At 47.5% G+C, this 21,825-nt stretch overlaps 1 protein-coding gene across 8 annotated transcripts in view; it reads left to right on the plus strand.

Annotated features, from left to right (window-relative positions):
- The window catches only part of LOC119178803 (proteasome adapter and scaffold protein ECM29), an 881,180-nt gene that overhangs the window by 272,959 nt on the left and 586,396 nt on the right, over nucleotides 1–21,825 (plus strand). For 7 of the 8 annotated variants that reach the window (XR_012895350.1, XM_075895092.1, XM_075895224.1 and 4 more), the window contains one exon: nucleotides 13–84. The exons of the other annotated variant lie outside the window; for it this stretch is intronic. Coding sequence is in view for 6 of the 7 variants with exons in the window: in XM_075895092.1 (XP_075751207.1) it covers nucleotides 13–84 (72 nt within the window). In the remaining variant the exon portion in view is untranslated. The remainder of the gene's footprint in view (nucleotides 1–12; nucleotides 85–21,825) is intronic. 8 annotated transcript variants of the gene reach the window in all.

A 21,825-nucleotide genomic window follows, 5' to 3' on the forward strand; every position in this document is an offset into this window, starting at 1 on the left:
CCTTACCTGCAGGCAGGGGCCACAGCATCAGCTGGCCTTCCCCACGTTTCAAGCCTTCCCTGGAGCCAATTGCAGTATTCACAGGTGAGCCATCATAATCCTGTACTTAATTTCAGTCGTTTGTGGTGGGCCCTGTTGGTGAGTGACTGAAGACAGTGTATGTACTATTGTTTATGCTTTCAGTGGCAAGCTGAATTCCAAGTAAAGGCCTGATGGCAACTCACATGAAGCTCGCAACTGATGAAAAACATCGGTTACCAGCTTTCCGAAAATGGAGTCGCACGAGGTGTTTTATAGAAATATAGCAAGTGAAGTGCACATCCATTGTGAATACAGTACAACCTCGTTACAACACGTCTGCTTGTAAGGAGGTTACAAGCTGATGTAGTGATTCAACATACAAATTACAACATACCCATTAGCATCATTATGCCAGCTACACTATTTGTTTCATTTAGGCTTGTGGAAATATTTGAATGCTTCAAATATTCAAACAAATAGTAGAGTACTTGAATTTGCTCCTATTCGGATTTCAATTATTAAAAATTTCAAAGTATTCGCGGTGAACGAATAGGTGTATAATAATCCGCATGTAACCTTTTGCAAAGGTGGTTTCGCTGCAGTGTAGGGGTGCTAAGCCGTGAGAGCACCTGACCAGGGTAATGGCGCTCTGCAATGAAGCCCCCCTTCAAATTTAAGAGGGCCCTGCAACACTTTTAGATGCGAAGCAGCTCTTTAACTAGCCTGTGTAACCCTGTCCGTCCGTGTCTCCGTGCTAACGTGCTGCACCTTGTTTCTCCCTCCGCAGTCGTACGAACGATGCCATGTAGGTCAAGTCACTCTCTCGCTCACCCGCCACGGCTGCCGGCTCCACCCAACACAGCTAGGTGGTGTTGCTTCTTCGCCTGCCCGCTCGCAACACACTTCTCTCACTTCAACCTCACCATTGCCTGCAACCCTTGATTTCACGCCGAGTGGAAACATTCGTTCGGCTTGTTTATTTCCGATGAAACTTACATGAAGCCCAACCAGCCTCCCGGGTCTTTGCGTTTCAAAGAAACGTTTACTCGAAAGAAAGCTACACTGAGTTTCGCTTAAAACCGTTCTTCCAGCACCCACGTCGGCGCCCATTTCATCCGGGTCAACGGCGTGTGCACTGCTGCTGCTTCGCATCCGATCATGGTTCCCTTTCGGGAGATGGTTCATAACTTTCTGAGCATGGTCAGAATACGCTGCCGATCGATAGCCAAGGTACCGAGAACATGCGATTCAAATATTATAGCGTAGCATGAGGCTTGCCATTAAGAATAAATTTTCTAAGTGAGCTGAAAATCGTTCTCTTCTCTCGACAAATGACATCACTATCTGGAAAATCACTTGTCACAGCCACTTTTTCTGTCATTGGCTGATTTGAGCATGGCTAATGGGTTGTTGCTGGGTCCACCGCAGGAGGCTGGGGCTTGTCCACGCACATGTGCGCAATCTCACTGAAAAGCCTCGTATTCGAAAAAAAAATAGTGCTCAAGGTCACCAGGTGCGGTTGGCGTATTTTTTCTCCCCAGGTTATCTCTCGCTGCTTAGCTTCCAGCACTCTCGTTGAGGCAAGAAGTGAGAATGCAATTGCAGTGTGTGACAAATCTTTGCAACTCTGCTCGTACTAGATGGATTCTAAAAATTTTTGTGATGGCGAATTCGTGAGGCAATCAGTGAATCCATTTCGCAACTACTTGAAAAAGTGTTACAGGGCCCCTTTAAATGAGCTTATTACCCTCAAATCGATTCCTCACTCTTTAAAACCTTGTTAGAAGTTTAGAAGCTTGTTATGCTGGCTTACATGCTTTCAGTATAATAAACTTCAATATGTTACGTATTTTATGTGTCGTCACTTGCATCCTACCAAATGTCAAATCCTATTACTACTCAACATTGTTTCAACTTTCTTTGAATGAAAAAAAGAAAAAGGGCCTTGGCATAGAGGTCTTATTTCAATTTTCAAAAAAATGCTTTACTGGTTATTTAGGTTATGAAAAATATGTCCATTTTTCTTAATATGTCATGGATACTATTCGAGCTTGATTTGAACTTATTCAACCAAAATCACTATTCGCTTCGGGTTTGCTTCGAACATAAAGTTCACTGTTCGCACAAGCCTTACATTATTGATAGAGTTTTGCTTACTACAGATTTTGGTACAAACAATATTCGAATATAATTAACTAAAATGTGATGCCAGCAACGCAGTCACAACTATTTGCAGCGGACATCCCAAATTCAGTAACTTCTTACTAAAAAATTGGCATACTTTCAGGACGGCAACAGCGCACCAGGAAGTTCGTGTATCGATTTAAAAACGAAGGCCACCAATTTGCTGTGTGTTAATTGTCAGTTGCCTAACTAAAGTGGCAAAGAAATCTGCGCGCAGCGTGCTTTGTCTTTTGTTATGGGGCACTGACGCTGAAATTGCTAGGCGCTGGTTCGAGTGGTCGCTGCATATCGCTGAGCTTGGCTGGAAGGTCCGCCGTTCATGCACAATATGCCCATCTGTGGTTTTCAGGAGCCAGCGGATTATGTAATTCGTCGCTGTTGACAAAGCACAATATCGCTTTTTCAATTTGGCATGTACGCTAACGTGATGGTCTTGCCCGTGAAATTCAGAGTAAAGTTAGGCCTAGCCATGACTTCAAGCAGAAATCTCATTTGTAATGTATGTGGCTGCGGTGTCCGATGTTTAAAAGTATGTCATGCTTGATTGTCAGTACAGTCGAACACAGATATATCGAACTTGAAGGGGATCGTGAATTAGTTCGATATATTGAAAATTCGGTATAAAAATAATGCAGACTCCGAAAGCTTACCTGTAGCAGACCATCACCTACAATAGGCGCATTCAGGAATGACAACTAATTCCGCATACACGCCGCAACAAAATGTTTTATTTGCTTGAAAAAAAAAAAAAAAACCCTTATCTTGGCTTGCTTCTTCATTTCCCATATGAACTTGAAGGCGCTCGTCTCGATCTTATCATGGCTTTCTAGTTGCAACAGCCCGGTTCACTCCATGTTGCTGACGCAACGGTGTATGGAAGCCGAACGCTGCCACCACTTCCGCGGTGGAGTATGTGCGTGTAACCAGCGCCTTGTCCAGACGGTCCTGCTCGTCACTTGAGCTCTCGGCTTGGAATCCTGGGTCCTGCGACCGTAGTTGCTATGTCCTCGTCAGTGAGGCTTGCAATGGCCTGAACATTGCAATCCGCTTCCACGAAATCGTCCGCAGACAGTTCATGTGGAACAGCTGTCAGCAACAGGGACGACAACTCGTTAAACGCCTTGTCTAAGTGCTTGCTGTTGTCTTCACCGGTTTTCACAAGTTCCGCCATCACACGACAGGCTCCCGACGTATGCTGCTCCGCCACCTTTGCCTTGTTATCGGCCTTGTTCTTCAACAACACACTAGAAGTGCTGCGTGGTATCCCGAAGTAGTCCGCGGCGGTCGAACATTTTTTGCCCGTCTCAACACGCTGATTAGCCTTCAACGTCGTCGCAAAGTCAAGGATCTTGTGCTTCTTGACGCTCGCCATAGCTACACGAGAAGTCGACAGTTCTAGGAGTCAGCAGCGGCTTTGCACACCACACACGCAAAAGAAGAATGCTGCACATACAGTGGTACGTAGACGACGTGACAACGAAAGTGGACTTCGCCAAAAAAGCGCTCGCTAGGTGATGGTTACTGGCAAGGGCAACAGAAAAAGGCGCGATCTGTGGTTGGCTGATCAAAACTCTCAAAACAGTAACAAAAAAATTTTTAAAAATGCAAAAGGAGGAGGCCGTCAGCTTCTTTGTTTCTGCTCTCTGACCTGATGGGTACACAGGGAAACCATGAGAGAAAAAGAAAAAAAAAAAGCCATTTCGCAAGTTGCAGGCCGTGCAGTCCAAGCCCCTTTGCCTTTATCTTTTTTCGGGCGTTTTAGGTTTAGACGGAGGTGCAGGGTCAAGCGGAGGTCGCTGGGCGCTGCGAGTGCCAAAGCGCACTTACAACTCGAGTGCGGAGTCGCGCTACCGCAGAGATCGTGGGGCACGGTAAGTGCCGAAGCGCCCCTTGCAGCTCGCGCAGTGTTCGATATATCCGAAGGTGGCTAAAATTATGGTTCGATATAAAATGCGAATTCCTATACTTTTACAATGGAATTTCAAGGGGATAACTTGCAAAAATTCTATATATTGGTTTGATATATCCATGTTCAACTGTATAAAGAGCTGTGCCGCCATGGTCATCGTCTCAAGTTCCGAGGGCTGATTGGCAGATTGTCCAACGAGACGCTCTTACAGTAGATCCAAGAAGCGCATATGCTGTTCGCGATGAGCTTGGCGCGCTATCGTAATCTGATAACTGAACTTCCGCTTGCAGCTGCCTTCACTGTTTCGTGACTAGTGAACACAGAACGAGAGAGAAAACGTCACTAGGTAGCATGGTTGTGCCGTTCAGACGCTATAATTTTCTGAAAAACTTTTTTGTTTGTGATTTCCGAAATAACTCTTGCCTTCTCGGCTGGTGCGAAAATTCTTTACAGCACTTCTGCGTAGTTTTCACTGAAGATATTTTGGAATCAGATATAAAGAAAAAAGTGGGGGCCACAGAAACTCGGAAACTAAGTGTGATTTTCAAAAAATCATTTTTTTATGCCCCTGTTGAGAGTAAATTCATTTATGACTTGTAATTCTCCCTGGTTATGGGAGACCTATTCAGTGTTTATGTAAAAGTCTTTTGTAACAGCACTTGGATTTTACAGACCCCTTTTATAACAGACCAAATTCCTCGTCACTATGGAGGTCTGGTGTACTGTAACAGTGCTTGAGTCATGCACCTCAAGAATACTCCATAATTGCATGTTTAGAATGCACATGGGGGGAGCTGCTCGAGGGTCACACAACTGTAGTCTTCCCCACTTGACTCCTAATGATTTGATAGATGCTGAACCGTCTTTTCCATCCTTACTACCCTGATTGAAAACTTCGCAATCAACGAGCTGTGAATTCATAGTGATTATTTTGTAGTTGATTGACCCTACAAAAAAGATGACGAGACTTTAGCGTTTTGTCCTGTAATTTTTCTTTTGGTGTCCTTTAATGTTAAAAAATAATCTCTTATAGATCCACATACCAACTAGCCTGCCAATGCATTGTGTTTAACCAGCTATGGCCTATTCCTTGACTCCACACATCCTATATTGCAACTCCTCTATTGTACAGTCCAATCATTTATAATGATCCCAGATATAGTCCAACTTTCTATAAGAGACCCTGATATAAGAGACAAATGGGTATAATAGACAGCAGTGTGGCAATAGTAAAGTAAGGGTTGCTCAGAAAATACATATGAGGTATTGTGCTTATAAGAGACATCTCGTATGAGAGACAAGAACTGCTGTCTGGAGCATGCCTCCTATAAAGGGTTTAAGTGTGTAATGATTTTTGGCTATTACAACCTTATTTCAGTGCACTTATGATTTTCCTATGTTACCCGCTGAAACTGAGTCCACATGCAGCAAGCATTTTTCAAAGCCTCCGACATTTACAAGAAACACTTCTGAAACGATTGCAGATAATATATAATGCATACGAAGCGAAAAAAAAAAAAATGTTAGAACAGCCATTCGAAAGCATGTGATAGGCATACGCTCACGTGTGCCCCGTTGCAGTTTACTTGCGACAAAGATATCATAGACTGCAGTGAGCACAGCGCACAGATTTTGCACGTTGCAAGCGAAATCGTTCACTTGCAGAACGGAAGTCACTTACAGAACGGCAGTGAGGGGGAAAAAAAAAGAAACGGAATAAGAGGAAGAATGAAGACTTGCGGTCAGCCTTCGCACGGCAAACTTCCGATGCCATTCGCGGCATCTGCGATCGTCGACGATTAACCAACAAGGCCTTCGATTGCAAGAAGCCATAAATGGGAGAAGCGATTGCCTCGTGTGTCTTGTGCTTGAGTACGGTTCTTCAGTGCACATGTGTAAGATAATAATAATAATAATAATTATAATAAGAAAAAGAAAAAAGAAGATTGTGTGTGGTTTTCGATTCCAAAAGCACGCTATGATTATGAGAGACGCCGTCATGTAGGGCTCCGGGCATTTCGACTATCTGGTATAATTTAGCATGCAACTGTCATCTCACAGCATACTGTCACTTTGCCATTTCGCGTTCATCGAAATGCTACTGCCATGACAGAGATTGAACCCGTGAGTTTCAGGCCAGCAGCCGAGCACCTTAACCTATGCTCCACCGCGATGGATGGTGCACACATGTGTGGCAGATGGTTTGTTCTAGTGCTGTGATGCTGCTGTGGAACTCAAACGCCAGAAAACACAGTACTGTGAAGTACCGTATATTCTTGAACTTCTCAGCGCAAAAACTTCCGACAAGTAACACAAAAGACGAGGACGAGCGCAGACTTTCAACTAGATTTATAACTACTGCGACGCACATATATATGTTACAAAAAAGACGATAAGATCACTTGCTTATAAAACACAAAAATAAAAACACTATTGATGGTTTGCTGATGCAGCAAACCATCAATAGCGTTATCTGAAAAAGAATTGGCGTTTTATATTCGGCACGAGATGGTCCGGGGTGAGCACGTGGTTTCTTGCAGTCTTTTTTTACTTTTGGTTTTGTGTTTTTTATTTTTGTGTTTTGTAAGCAAGTGATCTTGTCGTCTGTTTTGTAACATATATATGTGCTTCGTAGTAGTAATAAATTTAGTTGAAAGTCTGCGCTCGTCCTCGTTTTTCGTGTTACTTGTCGGAAGTTTTTGCGCTGAGAAGTTCAATAATGCATTACCCACTAGCCCAATCCCACACTTTACCATATATTCCCCTGAAATCTGCAGTGTTGGGAAATGTATTCGTAATACATGCAAACCTTGTTTTAATATAAAGAGATACAATGAAATAATAGATATAACGAAGTAAATGAAATTCTCCTTGAAAACACCATTGAGAACCATGCATTTTAAACCTCGTTGTAACTTGACCGGTAAATGGATATAACAAACTCAAATAGTCTACCAAAAAAAAAAAAAAAACCTAGTGTGTTAAGTATAGCTTTTTCTGCGGAGTTTGACGCTCGTTCGGCACAGCTCTTTCAAAACTCCCGCGCAGACGTACAGCCACGCCCCGCGACAGCCACAGCCCGCGACAGCCACGCCCCGCGACAGCCACGCCCCGCGACAGCCACGCCCCGCGCGGCTGGGAGAGTCGTCCTTTTTACACAGCCAGCGGAGAGGATTGAGGAAGCGCTCAGCAGGTCACATGACCGAGAAGCGGTGCTGGGGTGCAAAGCGATTTCTCTCTCACGGCGGCAAGGACTGCGTCTCCGCTGCTACCATGGCTGCTTGCTCTACACCGAGAAAGGAGGACTCTCCGCGACAGCTTTCTTTTATTTTTTCCTCTCTCTGTGTTCGTGGTCTTGAAAGGAGAAGGGTCTCTACGTGCAGAGACGGAAAATGGAGAAGCTTGGAACAGGCGCATTGCAGATTGGTGTTTGAGAGAGAGCAAACAATCCGCCGCAGTCTTTTCTTTTCTTTTCTTCTTTTCCTTCTTCGCGCAAGGAGGTGCTACCGCGAAATTGGACATGGTGCTGAGAGCATTTTCGGAGCGTGGTATGTTCGAATTAACCGTCGCATGTGCTTGCGCGTTCCAATTACAGGGAGTTTTCGCCCATGGAAATACACATAGCTTTGATGGTACCTCAGCGTGAGTTCGAATTACCCGAAAGTTTGAAATAATGAGATTTGACTGAGTTTATTTTTCGTGGCACGCATGGTCGCGTAGTGGTACATTGGGCCGCAAGGCGGCTTCCTTCTTTGCATGCTTATAGGTGTGCGCCCAACTGAGCATACATTGCCACAAACTATTATAATCTATATAACGAAATAATTGTGGCTCCCCTTCAACTTTGTTATAAGGAAATTAGAGTGTAGAGGGCTTCTTTTTGTAACAAATGAGCACTGAAACAGGCACGTACTGCCGCTTACAGCATTAAATCAGTGTGCTGACTGTTTCCTCAAGGGGTGCACGCATTGAAAAATCAAGTATTGAAAGGCAGCCATGACGTGCTGTTAGCCTCTTCACCAAAGACACCATCGCGACAGCTTAAAGGCCATGCAGATCGGTATAATTCAAGACATCACAGTGAGGTCGACCGCAAATGCACCAGCGAGATGAATGCCTTTCCACCTAGCTACTTGCTATGCCGAACAATGACTTGGAATGTTTGCGAAACTTCAGAGGATCCCAACGATAGACGACGAAGAGTAGGACAGGCTGGTGAGAAAGGTATGTTGTTCGAGTGGTGTGGTCAGTCGATTTCGAAAAATCAAGTGATGATGCCGTCGGAAATAGTATTACTTTAGCGCAGCTGAGTTTGAGCATGAAGAAAGAATGCTATACGGTCAAGATGGAAAAAATAGCGCTCATTCTTGTCTTCTGTTTTTTCCTTCTTGACCATATAGCATTTCTTCCTCATACCAAAAGTGAGGTGCCCTAAAGCAGTCCCATTTTTTCATGCACCAACTCGCCCAGTCAGCAGTACTTAGGCTGTGGGAGCACAGTTTTTAAGAGTGTCACCAGAAACAACAACGATCAGCACTGGAGTTTGTTTGAGCGTTTCCTGGAAGAGAAATATTCGAGAAACGTTCGAAGAATTGTGGAGTGCACACGTTTGGTGAATATTCAACGCCTTTAAGTGTTCTTCAATAGTTCATAATGGGTTGCATTTGCAGTGAAGGAAGTTTGTTCTTATTGTTTTAAGCACTATATTGTTGTGAGTGGTAACTGAAATGTGCTGAGTGTGCATGTTTCTGTAATTGTTGTACTGTCTTTAACTGAGAATACATTTTGTTTTTGCTGCCAACTCTGGGCTCTAACTTGGCTTTTAGACCACAACGGGCATTTTTAATGCATTTCGTGGGCCAATATGTCAGTCCTTGGAACCTGCGCGGTGATTTTCTGCCCATTAACGGTATCACCGACATTTTCCATTTCAGGTGCAAGCAGCACTCATGGAGTGTATGAAGGCCCACACTATGAAAGATTAGCACTGCTAGGGCACACGATTTATATATATATCGGGTAGTAGATCTAATAATGACTTCAGTATTCAACCTTTAATGTGAAACTTCAGAACACATTATTTACAGCCTGATTAGTGTCACTACCGCGCATACTGATTTGTGTGAGTGTGTGGGGGGAAGAAGTTCGCCATCAAGTGCTTGATGAGTGTTGCGAGATCAGGCGTGATGTTAACTAGACACAAAATGCCGCCTTGGCGGTACGTAGCAGGCCACACCTTCTTTTAATGTAGCGACTGTGGTATAGTGAAGCACGAGTGCGCCCTTAAAAAGTTTTAAGTGCCATGTGCTTTTTAAAGCTAGTTTCGGTTCCTAGTGTACCTTGACGTCACAGGGTATTGTTGCATCCGCGGGCCGCGCAAAGGCGCGCCGAAGAACAGAGCTTACGTCGGTCAGCAAGAGAGCAGAACGTCCTTTATTGTCAAGCCAGGCTCGCTTATATTCAGTAGAACATAAGAGGGTAAGGGAAACGAGGAAGAGCAGCGGCGATAGCTGCCGCCGTGACAGAACGGAAGATGCGCACGTAATCGTGCGCGCTGCGCAATGGTGGCGTCGTTGCAGAATATGCAGCACTTCTTTCTCCTTAAAAGTGGAACCACTCCACTGGTCGGCGTGTTCTCATAGAACGCCTCAGGATTTGTTGGGGGCTCCTTGCAGTGTTATCCGTGGGGGCTGATCTGGTCGTAGGTTGAGGTGGGGAGGCGACGCTGGGGACTGTACCGAAGAGTTTGCACACCGCGGCGTGTTGGTCGCCAGATGACCTTTCCTTGCTGTCCTTGGCGGGCTGGATGCCAGGCGTTGCTCGATCACACCGTCAGGCTGCTGCTCGTGCTCCACTAAACTGTTGTGTTGCAAGCGCACTTGATCGGCGTGTCGCCGGGCCAGTCCTCCTGAAGTTTCCACGGTAGCCATCATTGATCCAAACGTAGTCTTGACCCGTCCCGGTATCCACTTGTCACCGCTATCATAGTTCCGCACGTAGACACTGGTCTCGGGTAGTGACGTCCAGTCGTCTTAACCTTGCAACGGCTCTGCAAGAGTAGAAGGAAAACGCGAGTCCAGCCGGGACCGGACTTGGTAACCGCGAAGCATCTCTGCTGGCGACTTCCCATTTTTCTGTGGAGTTCTCCGGTAGTTGTACAAGAGTCGCACTTGATTGTCCTCCATCTTTCCTCCTTTCATTTTTCGAAGCCCCTTCTTTATGGTTCGCACTACTCTTTCGGCCGCCCCATTTGACTGGGGGTGGTAGGGGGCGCACCTTTGATGTACTATGTTATTGTTCTTTACAAGTGTCTCAAATTCCTAGCTGGTAAATTGCGGACCATTATCAGAAATTAAGGTTCGTGGGACACCAAACCTGCTAAAAATGGCACGCAGGCAGTTTACCGTGGTTTCACTGGTTGCGTGCACCAGCGGTATGGCTTCGATCCATTTTGTATGCGTGTCGACTACCACCAGAATAATTTTTTCTGCGATCGGACCCGCAAAATCTACGTGAACACGAGACCACTTGTCATTCGTCGCTGGCCAGCTGACTGGCGGGGCTGCTGTAGGCATCGGTAGGTTCTGGATGCAGCTTTGACACGAAGTCGATTTTTGTTCGATATCTCCATCCAGTCCTGGCCACCAAAACAGCGAACGTGCAACAGCTTTCATAGCCGATGATCCCTGGTGCGTGTCATGCAGTAGACGCAACACTCGGGTACGAACCTCTTCTGGTATCACTACACGGTTTCCTAAGTAGACTAGCTCATGAGCCACTGACAACTCCAACTTCAAGTCGAAGTATGGCAGGACTAAATGATGTAAGGAGTTTTTTGTTTTAGGCCACCCGTTCAGTGTATAATGTGTAACCTCGGACAGGACTGGGCCAGTGGCAGTCAAAATCTTCAGCTCGCGTGTGGTCACTCCCCCTTCTTCGAGCGTTTCCAGGGACAGAACATATTCGGCTGGTTGAACATCCGGGGCAGGTTCCGCAGCTCGCCGGGGTAGACAGCTCAGGGCGTCGGAGTTGAACATCTGCCTCCCTGGAGTGTACTGAAGCTTGTATTGGTAGGCCCCGAGGCAAAGCGCCCACCGTTGAATTCGGGCGGCAGCCATCATTGGTGTCTGGCGGTCCGGTCTCAGCAGGCCCAGCAGTGGTTAGTGATCGGTCACCAGCGTGAATTCTCACCCTACAAGATAGTCACGAAATTTTGTCACTCCAAAAATGAGCGCCAGCGCCTCTCGTTCTAGTTGAGAATAGTTCCGCTCTGCTTGTGTCAATGTTCTGGAATGGAACCCAATGGGTTTATAAACATTGCCTACTGTGTAAAACAGAGCTGCTCTGACACCGTGGGGGGATGCATCACATTCCAACTTCAACTCTTTGTTTGAATCGAAAGGCACTGACACTTGTGCATCTTTGAGCCTTCGCTTCGCAGCTGTAAAAGCAGCTTCGTGCTGTTCCTTCCAAATCCAGCGCGCATTTTTTTCTAGCAGCTGATATAAAGAAAAAAGCGCAGTTGACATGCTAGGCAGGAACTTCGCTTAAAATGTCAGCATTCCAAGAAACGAGCGCAGCTCGGTAACATTGCGAGGACTTGGTGCCTCAACAATAGCGTTCACGTTCTTTTCTGTTGGGTGAAGACCATCTCGGTCGATTTGGTGCCCAAGATACGTCACAGATGGTCTGCGTAGTTCGCACTTATCAAATCTGAGCTTTATTCCCCGTTCGCAGAAGCGCTGCAGAACGTTTCTTAGTCTCTCGCCATTATCATTCTTTCTCTCTGACACAAGTACGTCGTTTAGATAAGCTTGTATGCCCGGCAGACCTGCCAATACCTCATCCATCTTTCTTTAAAAGATTGCCGGTGCGGATGCTATTCCGAACGGCAGCCTATTAAAGCAAAACAGGCCTCTGTGCATGTTAATGGTGCAGATTTTTCTTGCAGCTTCATCGAGTGGTACTTGGTTGTAGGCATCGCGCAGGTCAAGAGTGCTAAAGCATTCACCATCGCTTAAGCGAGCAAACATGTCCTCAATCACGGGCAACGGGTATTGCTCGGTGGCACAAGCTGGGTTCAGGATGGCTTTAAAATCCCCGCAAACTCGGACAGTGCCGTCTTTCTTTAAGACCACCACGATTGGCGTTGCCCAATCGGCATGCTTCACTGGCGACAACACTCCTATTGAAACCAGCCGGTCCAGCTCTTGCGTAACTTTATCGCGCAAAGCCTAGGAAAGGGGCCGTGCCTTACAGAATTTTGGAATGGCGTATTCTTTTAGGTGCAGACTGGCGAGGGTTCCCTCGATTAGACCCAGGTCGGAAGAAAAGACGTCCTGGTAGTCGTCGAAGATGCTGTTGATGTGGTAGCTGCGGTCTTTGTCTTCCGGAGGGACGTCCCGTGCGGCTGCCTGCAATATTGGAGCTCCTGCGTTATCGAGTAAACGAAGCAAATCACGGCCGCACAAGCTTGGCCCCGCACCGTCCAACACAGTCAGCAAACAGTTCACGGACACCCCTTCGTAGCGGACGCGTAACTGAAGTTCTTCGAGGACTGGTAGGCGGCCTAGGTAGCATGGAAGCTTCATACCGGAGGCTCTCAGACTTGGTCACTGCCTGTGGTGCTTCTCATAAAGTTCGCGAGAAATGACGATGATCGGTGACTCGGTGTCTATCTTCATTGGCAATTCAATGCCCCCCCCACACGAATACTCACCGAATTGGGGGTTCCAAAACGTTCTTCCTTTTAGACGCTAGTGTCCAGATATGGGCCGTTTCCATTTCCTCGTTAGAGAAGCCTTCTGAGACCGTCAAAGTGTTGGTTCGCCTCGTTCTAGAGTCATTTGCATGCGGTGCACGGCTTCGGCGCTTTCGTGCAAGGTGGCCTTTACGTTTACACTGATAACACCGTGACCTGGCCTAGGGACCGTCATCATCCTCGTGTTTTCCACTACCGCATCTGCCACAGCTTTTGACTTGAGAAGTCTTCCGTTCCTGTTGTCCCTACATTTTTCCAGACGCGTTTACTTGTAGTGGTGGTGTGTCTTCCGCATTCATCTTTTTTACATCTGTTTGTGCAGCTTCGGCTGCTATTGCTATAGCGTTTGCTTCTTCAAGCGTTAAGTCTTTTCTTGACAATAGCTGTTTCTGCAATGCACTAGAATGTACGCCGCAAACAATGCGCTCCCGTAGCATCTGCTCCAGTGCACCTCAGAAGTTGCAGTTATCAGCTATCCGCCGAATTTCCACCAAAAAGCTATGCATAGGCTTTGCTTCAGCTTGGCACTGGTTGAAAAATTTGTAGCTTTCAAAAATTTCGTTTCTTTTTGGGTCATAATACTTGCTGAGCGTGGCCACTGCTTCTTCGCAAGTCAAGGAATTCGGCGCGCGCGATGCTATTTTCTCTGCCAATGTCTCTACCGTGTGCATGCTCAATGCCGCCACAAGTAATGCTCTCTTTGTTGCTGAATTCTCAATGGCGTTCGCTTCAAAGAAAGCTTCTACTTTGATAAGGTATGGTTTCCACTTTGCTTTCATCGAAGTCTGGTAGCTTGAGATGGGCCATGTCGCCCCACGGCGTGCTGCGGTCTTCGGGTTCCTTCTTCGCGACTAACACGTTGCCAATCCTCGTCGCCACTGTTGCATCCGCGGGCCAAGCAAAGGCATGCCGAAGAACAGAGCTTACGCCGGTCAGCAAGAGAGCAGAACGTCCTTTATTGTCAAGCCAGGCTCGCTTATATTTAGTAGAACGTAAGAGAGGAAGGGAAACGAGGGAGAGGAGAGGCGATAGCTGCCGCCGCGACAGAACGAAAGATGCGCACGTCATCGTGCGCGCCGCGCAATAAGTGGCGTCGGCGCAGAATATGCAGCAGGTATGAGCTTCTCTTTACGTGCTCACACAAGACATTGTGGGTGGCATTTCAACAGCTGCTCGACACCATGGTTTTATTAGTGACGTGCAAGTGGCCCTTTTGAATGTTTCGGTTACTCACAAGTGGCTGTTGGTTTTTGAAGTTTTGGTGCCCTACATCATCAGAACTACAGGTTTTCTCGCTCACTTTAATCCAAGTGCCAGCTTAAATCATTCACACGCCATTGAAATAGTCTGAGCACCAAGCTATTTAATCCCTGTGTCAAACATTTAATCCAAGTGCCAACTCAATTAGGCCGCGTGCCAGTGAGTTTAAGTGCCACCATGTTTAATCCGTTTGCCAACGGCTTTAATTCAGGTGTCAGTCAGTTTAATTCATGCACAAAAAGCAGAATACGGGGCGTAGAAAACGTCAGTACCACTCAAACGCAGTTTCTACAATATATAAGATAATAGTGGCAAAGGAGAACAAATCATTGTTATTTGTATTGGCCGCTAATTTTTGTGTGAAAAAAATCACTGTCGTTGCTTGTTTGCTTGAGCCGTGTTTGTACTTTGCTTTGTGTTGTAGGGTCTGGATGATGTGAGCAGCATGCTCTTGGAGTAAACGGACACAGCAGACATGGTCGGACCAATATAAACAACACGCATTTATTTAACTACTTTTAGAAACGATGACATTGTCTGCAGAATTATTATAACTGCAATGAGGGCAGTGGGCATGGAGCTCAAGTATAGAAAAGGAAGAAGACTTGCTGTGATTGCAGGCTTGCGTTCAGTTAGCCCTTGCGCTAAATAAAGCTTTCGTTCGCCGAGTCAACTCCTGCTGGTTCAACACCCCGTTTCAAGTGGTGGAAGTGCTGGGATACATCTGGTCCTTCGCAACCTGGATACCTGGAACTTCGCAACCCCACACTCCAACCACCTTCCGCAATGACTGATTCGGGACCCTCTCAGGCCGCCACTCCAGGTCTCGCACCCATACCTGTCTTCTGCGCTGGCGCTCTCCGGCAGCGCGACCCCCCATATTTGGTGGCACAGAGGACCAAGATGTGGACAACTGGATTGCCGAGTATGAACTGGTGAGCGCGTACAATAAGTGTAACACAGCCGATAAGCTCACAAATGTGAGTTTTCACCTGATCGACGTGGCGAAACTATATTACAGGAATCACCAAAGTGATTTCAGTACCTGGTCGGAATTGGCAAAAACCCTCTCGGAAGTCTTTGGACGTCCTGCTGTCCGCTGCCTTCGTGCTGAACAGCGCTTGCGTGGCAGAGTACAGAGAACAGATGAGACTTTCACGAGCTACATCGAAGATGTGCTCTTCCTCTGCCAGCTCGTCAACCCGACTCTGGATGAGGCAGGCAAGATAAAAAAACATCATGAAAGGAATCGACGACGGTGCATTCCAAATGCTTACTGCGAAGTGTCCCCAGACGGTCGCCGAGGTGATTCAGCTCTGCCAAAGTTATGATGAGCTGCGTAGGCAACGTGCTTCCACACGCGCTGCTCAAGCCACCGCAGACCTCTCATCCCTCGACTATCGCCATGACACTGCCTACCACTCTGCTTTAATGCCACTCATAAAGCAAGTCATACGCGAGGAGGTCGCCCGGCAGCTGTCTATAATCACCAGAACTACCGAGCCGATGACACCCTTATCGCCTTTGCTTCGCCAGGTCATTGAATCGCAAGTTGCCGAAGCATTGCCGCCAGCTCAGGCTCCACCATCCGTTACCGCACCACTAACATATGCAGCCGCTGTTGCTCGGCCACGCGCTCCATCGTCTCCGGCTATCTATGAAGCAACTCGCCACGTTTATTCGTCGACGCCACCTGCCCGCCCGTTGACTGTCCCGTCTCCGGCTGTATACGAAACAACTCGGAACGTTTATATGAAGCCGCCGTCTGCACGACCGTTTCCGGTACCTTATTCAGCGACAAGTGCCCCTACCGTCAGCCAGTGGCGCACTCCGGATAATCGGCCAATATGTTTTTCATGTGGCATCCCAGGCCACATAGCTCTACACTGCCGCCTTCGCAGCTTCCCTTCTCACGAAATTGCAGGGGCCTCACACTACATGCCCACTCAGCCGCGGTATCCCGTTCCTGCCGATCCACTTCTAGACGTACGTACCGGTCGCCGCCCATCCGGCTCAAGCCGTTCGCCTTCTCCTCGTCGCAGATCTATTTCTCCGATGTTACGTCGCAACAGCCCACCGCGAGGGAAAAACTGACGGGCGCAGTTCCGGAGGCAAGAACTGCGTTGGCAGCAAAAATTTCAAGACCTAACTGCTGTCCCTCGAACGAAATCGAACTCTATATTGATGGCATTAAAGTGCACGGACTTGTTGACACTGGAACTGCCGTATCTGTAATTAGCGAGAAACTGCGCCGAAACTTGAAGAAAGTGACCACGCAACTTACCGACCTATCTTTGCAGACAGCTACGTCCCATCATATTCAGCCTTAGCTCTGTGCACTGCACAAGTCATCATTCAAGGAGCGATGTACGTCGTCACATTTGTAGTTTTTTTATTCCGTTCTTCGCACGACGTTATCCTTGGATGGAACTTTCTTTCGTCAAATTCTGCTTTGGTCGACTGTGCTCGTTCCGAACTCGCATTATCTGTGCCGTGCTATGACCCCCACGATGGCGCTTCGTGTAGAGTGTTTGCTGCTTATGACATTGACATTGTGCCTTTCTCAGCTGTTGTTGTCTCGGTGTCGTGTGCCTCCCCTCCGAAATTGCCTGTGTTGTTTATGCTATCGGTCCCATCTGCGTTCCGTCGAAATATCATGCTTCCGTTTGCCGTCGTCGTTTTTCGCAACGGTCACGCTGCCAGTTATGTGTGCAATCCTTCGGACAGCTCGTCATCCCTACTACATGGAGAATGCCTGGGAAGCTACGAACCTTACGAGTGCATTCTTATGGCTACTATACCCAATTCTACGGTTTCGCTCCCAATTTGTGCTGTCACTCCTACCAACACGCCTAATGATGTTCTCGACGTATTCTCAAATGCCATCGACTCTGAGCTCGCACCAACTCAGCGCGAAGAGATTATAAATTTTCTACTCCGCTTTCGCTCTTCATTCGATTGTGACCAGTCAGGCTTAGGCCGAACCTCTGCGTTCGTTCACCGTATTGACACCGGTCAACAAGCCCCGCTAAGACAGCGTCCGTACCGTGTATCATCTGCTGAATGCCGTGTCATCAATGAACAAGTGGACGACATGTTGAAACGTGGCATCATCGAGCCCTCCAACAGTCCCTGGGCTTCACCGGTTGTTCTCATCAAGAAAAAAGACGGATTCATCCGGTTCTGCGTTGACTACCGCCGACTCAACAAGATAACGCGCAAAGACGTATATCCTCTGCCACACATCGATGATGCTCTGGACTGCCTACAAGGTGCAGACTTTTTTTCTTTGTTAGATTTACGCTCCGGCTACTGGCAGGTGCCCATGGCAGAGGGCGACCGCCCGAAGACAGCCTTTGTAACACCGGATGGAGTATATGAATTCACCGTTATGCCCTTTGGCCTCTGCAATGCGCCTGCCACTTTCGAAAGGATGATGGATACCATCTTGCGAGGTCTGAAATGGAAAACGTGCCTCTGTTATTTGAACGACATTGTGGTATTTTCAAGCGACTTTGCGACCCACCTCAGCCGCCTCGAGTAAGTTCTTACGTGCCTTTCCACGGCGGGACTTCAACTTAACTTGAAGAAATGCCACTTCGGCACTCGCAAGCTTGTAATTCTCGGCCATGTAGTTTCTAAGGACGACATTCTCCCGGACCCTACGAAATTTAATGCAGTTGCGGCGTTCCCAAAGCCAACCATCATCAAAGAGCTTCGAAGCTTCATCGGCCTATGTTCTTACTTCCGGCGCTACGTCCGCAATTTCGCCTCCATTATCGCCCCCTTGACCAATCTTCTTGCCGAAAGTTCTGATTTGTCAGCGTGGTCGCAGGCGTGTGATGATGCATTTCAGGAACTCCGACGGCTCCTCACCACGCCTCCCATACTCCGACATTTCGATCTGTCTGCTCCAACGGAGCTTCATACAAACGCTAGTGGTGTCGGGCTAGGGGCCATACTGGCCCAACGCAAGGATGGCTTTGACGAGTACGTCATTGCCTATGCCAGCCACACCCTCAGTAAAGCCGAGAAGAATTACAGTGTAACTGAAAAGGAGTGCCTTGCGATTATTTGGGCAATCGGAAAATTTCGGCCTTATTTATATGGACGTCCATTTGATATTGTAACAGACCACCATGCGCTTTGCTGGTCATCTTCACTAAAAGATCCTAATGGTCGGCTCGCTTGTTGGGCATTGCGGTTACAGGAGTTTGATATCCGTGTTATCTACCGTTCTGGCGGGAAGCATTCCGACGCCGATGCCCTGTCACGTTCGCCATTGGCTTCAGAGCCTGTTGGCTCGCCTATCTCCACCAGTGCTGCCTTGGGCATCAGCATTTTCGACATGCCTTCCGAGCAACACAAAGATGCTTGGATTTCTTCTCTTTTGGATTTGCTCTCAAACCGGACGCCCGCTCCAGTTTCCAGGACGCTTTGCCGTCAAGCAGGACACTTCGCTATTTGGGATAACCTGCTTTACCGCCGAAACTACAGCTCGATGGGCCCTAAGTGGTTGCTCGTCATTCCCCAACATCTGCGCTCTGACATCTGTGCCACGTTCCACAATGATTCGCAATGTGGCCACGCTGGTGTGTTAAAAACATACACTCACTTGCAGCTGCGGTACTACTGGCGCGGTATGTACCGTTTCGTTCGCCGTTACGTAAGGTCTTGCCTTACGTGCCAGCGACGCAAAATGCCCACTCAGCATGCCACAGGTCCCTTGCAGCCGTTGCCATGTCCAGCACGAGCTTTCGATCGTGTCGGAATCGACCGTTACGGTCCGCTTCCCTATACTTCGAGTAGCAACCGCTGGGTCATTGTCGCTATCGACCACCTAATGCGGTACGCTGAAACAGCTGCGTTACCTTCTGCTACCGCAAAAGACGTTGCATGTTTTATACTGCACAACCTGGTTTTAAGGCATGGAGCACCTCGAGAGTTACTAAGCGACCGCGGCCGCGTTTTTTTCTCCGATGCCATCAAAGCGTTGTTGAGCGAGTGTCCCATCATACACCGCACTACCACATCCTATCATCCGCAAACTAATGGGTTGACAGAGCGTTTTAATCGTACACTTGGGGATATGCTGGGCAAGTACGCTTCATCCGACCAGTCAAATTGGGGTAGCATGCTGCCTTTTGTGACATATGCTTACAACACTGCAACGCAAAGCACCACTGGATTTTCGCCTTTCTTTCTGCTTTATGAACACGAGCCATCATCAACAATGGATACTATTCTTTCTTATCGACCGGACCCTTCAGAGATGACTACCGTCTCTCGAGCAGCAGCACACGCTGAAGAATGTCGGAAGCTTGCTCGTGCGTTCATGTCACATGACCAGACGCGCCAAAAACATCGCCACGACGCGTCAACCACGTTTATGAGCTTTGCTCCGAACTCACTGGTGTGGTTATGGATTTCCTCTACTCCTCCAGGACTCTCCCACAAGCTTTCGTCCAGGTACCATGGCCCTTATCGAGTTGTACGCCAAACATCTCCTGTCAACTACCTGGTCGAGCCGCTGGATGCATCTCCGGACAAGCGCCGTCGGGGACAAGAAATCGTACACATCTCTCGGCTCAAGCCACACCATGACCCTTCTGTGTACACCTGTCCTTAGGTCGCCAGGATGGCTCCCTCATCGCCCAGGGGTGATTGTAACGAGGGCAGTGGGAATGGAGCTCGAGTATAGAAAAGGAAGAAGACTTGCTGTGATCGCAGGCTTGCGTTCAGTTAGCCCTTGCGCTAAATAAAGCTTTCGTTCGCCAAGTCAGCTCCTGCTGGTTCAACACCCCGTTTCATAACATTAAATTAATTTGATCATGCCAAGATAACCTTACACAATATTACACAATGCTCAAAAATGTAACAAACACAGGAACACACACTAGCCAACTTCGCCAACGCTCAACTTACCACAAGGGCCCCCGGCGCGCGCCCCGCAGTGCCGCGCGCCGGGGGCCTACCGCTACAACCATTCGCACCACCCGCCACCCGTAAAAGAGGCACGCTTGTCTCTCTTGTGCCGCCACCCAGGTTTGCCGCCAGGCATCATGGCTGGTGCTATGCACTAACCGTGATGATGATAGTTGTTAAAAACGCTCGCGAGCACATCGCCACCTACCGCTCGATAATTTGCACCCCTGTATGTGGCTTATGTGCAAGACACATGCACTACGAGGCGAAAACAACTTTACAGGGGGGTGTCAGCACACCCAAAGTGTAAGTTTGTAGATGAGTGCTTAACCTGGGTGAAATCTTTTTAATGTCAACGAGAAAGAAAGCAGGAACACGTTATCGAATATGTTGCGTTCATCACAGTCATGTTTGGCACAAGCGAAGGATGGCCAGTTGGTAGACTGTACCTGACGAAAAGGGAAGATAATAAAAAGGAGCTGCGCAGACAAGGCACTTAGCCATTCGCCTCTGAACGCGTCTTTGTTGCCAAAGTACTGTTGACTGTGCGAGTTGGTGCACGATAAAAGGATATTGCTTTAGCACAGCTCAGTTTGAGCGTGAAGATGCTATACAGTCAAGAAGGGGGAAAAACAGATGACAGCTACCTTTCGTTTATTGCATACCTTTACAACACATTATATAGCTAATTCCACGTGATGCCACACACATTCAAAACCGTAAATATGTGGTGCAGCACACGTTACTAAGGAAACCTAGTGTTGATCTCATCTCAAATTAAAAATCCTATATCAATGCTTCACAGCACACACTCCAAAAAATTGAGCTCTTTTTCAGATAAGGCCACAGACGGCGTACTCACACACAGCTTCGCACATTCTGTGATAACATTCGCCTCAATAATTTCTTGTGTCAATTGGTTATAACTGTAGTCCAAGATGACACAGTGGTGCATGTATACATCTTGCAACGCATAGCCAGGAACCCACCAGGAAACTTGTTTTTTTACATTGTAAGAGTGCTCGCACAGAGGGTCATTAACATACCTACCAGTCTGTCCTACGTAAACTGCGCCAAATGACAGCAGGAACATGTAGACGACAGCTAGGGCGCATTCAAAAAACTTAGTTACGTGCTTCTTTCCACAGGTGGGTTGCACCTCCTTCTTGGTGTTCCTAAGCTTACATAGACGACTTAGTTTGTGTGGAGCAGAAAACAATACGTGGACATTTCCTCTCAGGGCTATCTTTTTTAAAATGGTGAGAACTTTGATGTATATGGTGCGACACTGGTTTTTCCAACATCGGGCTCACCATTTGTCTGCCGCCATCTTTGCATACGCGGACCGTGCAATAAACACTCAGCTACCAACACCTTCCCCAACACTGGATAGCCTGCCAAGGATAATTGCTTGCTTTGTCCTGCAGAACTAGCGGCCATAGTGTCGTGGCATGACTCCATCAGGGCATTTCTAAAACATAACCTGGCAATTTTTCCTTTTATCAGCTTTGAATTCACCGAATGGCACTTCAGGCACTCCAGGCTTTTCTGTTATGTGAACAATTTCTTGTTTTTTATTGAGTGTACATCAGTTGACATTGAACAGCAGGTTGCAGAAATCCTGCCAATAATTAAGGAGTGTCTTGCACCACTTGAAGTGATGTATGAAATACCGCAAGAAGGCACAATCTGCTTTCTTTACCTTCGTCTCTCTTGTTCGTTTGAAGACACTTGCTGGTGCTAAATACCTCGGTCGGAAGAGCCT

This window comes from Rhipicephalus microplus, chromosome 1, assembly GCF_043290135.1.
Source record: "Rhipicephalus microplus isolate Deutch F79 chromosome 1, USDA_Rmic, whole genome shotgun sequence".
Taxonomy (NCBI): Eukaryota; Metazoa; Arthropoda; class Arachnida; order Ixodida; family Ixodidae; genus Rhipicephalus; species Rhipicephalus microplus.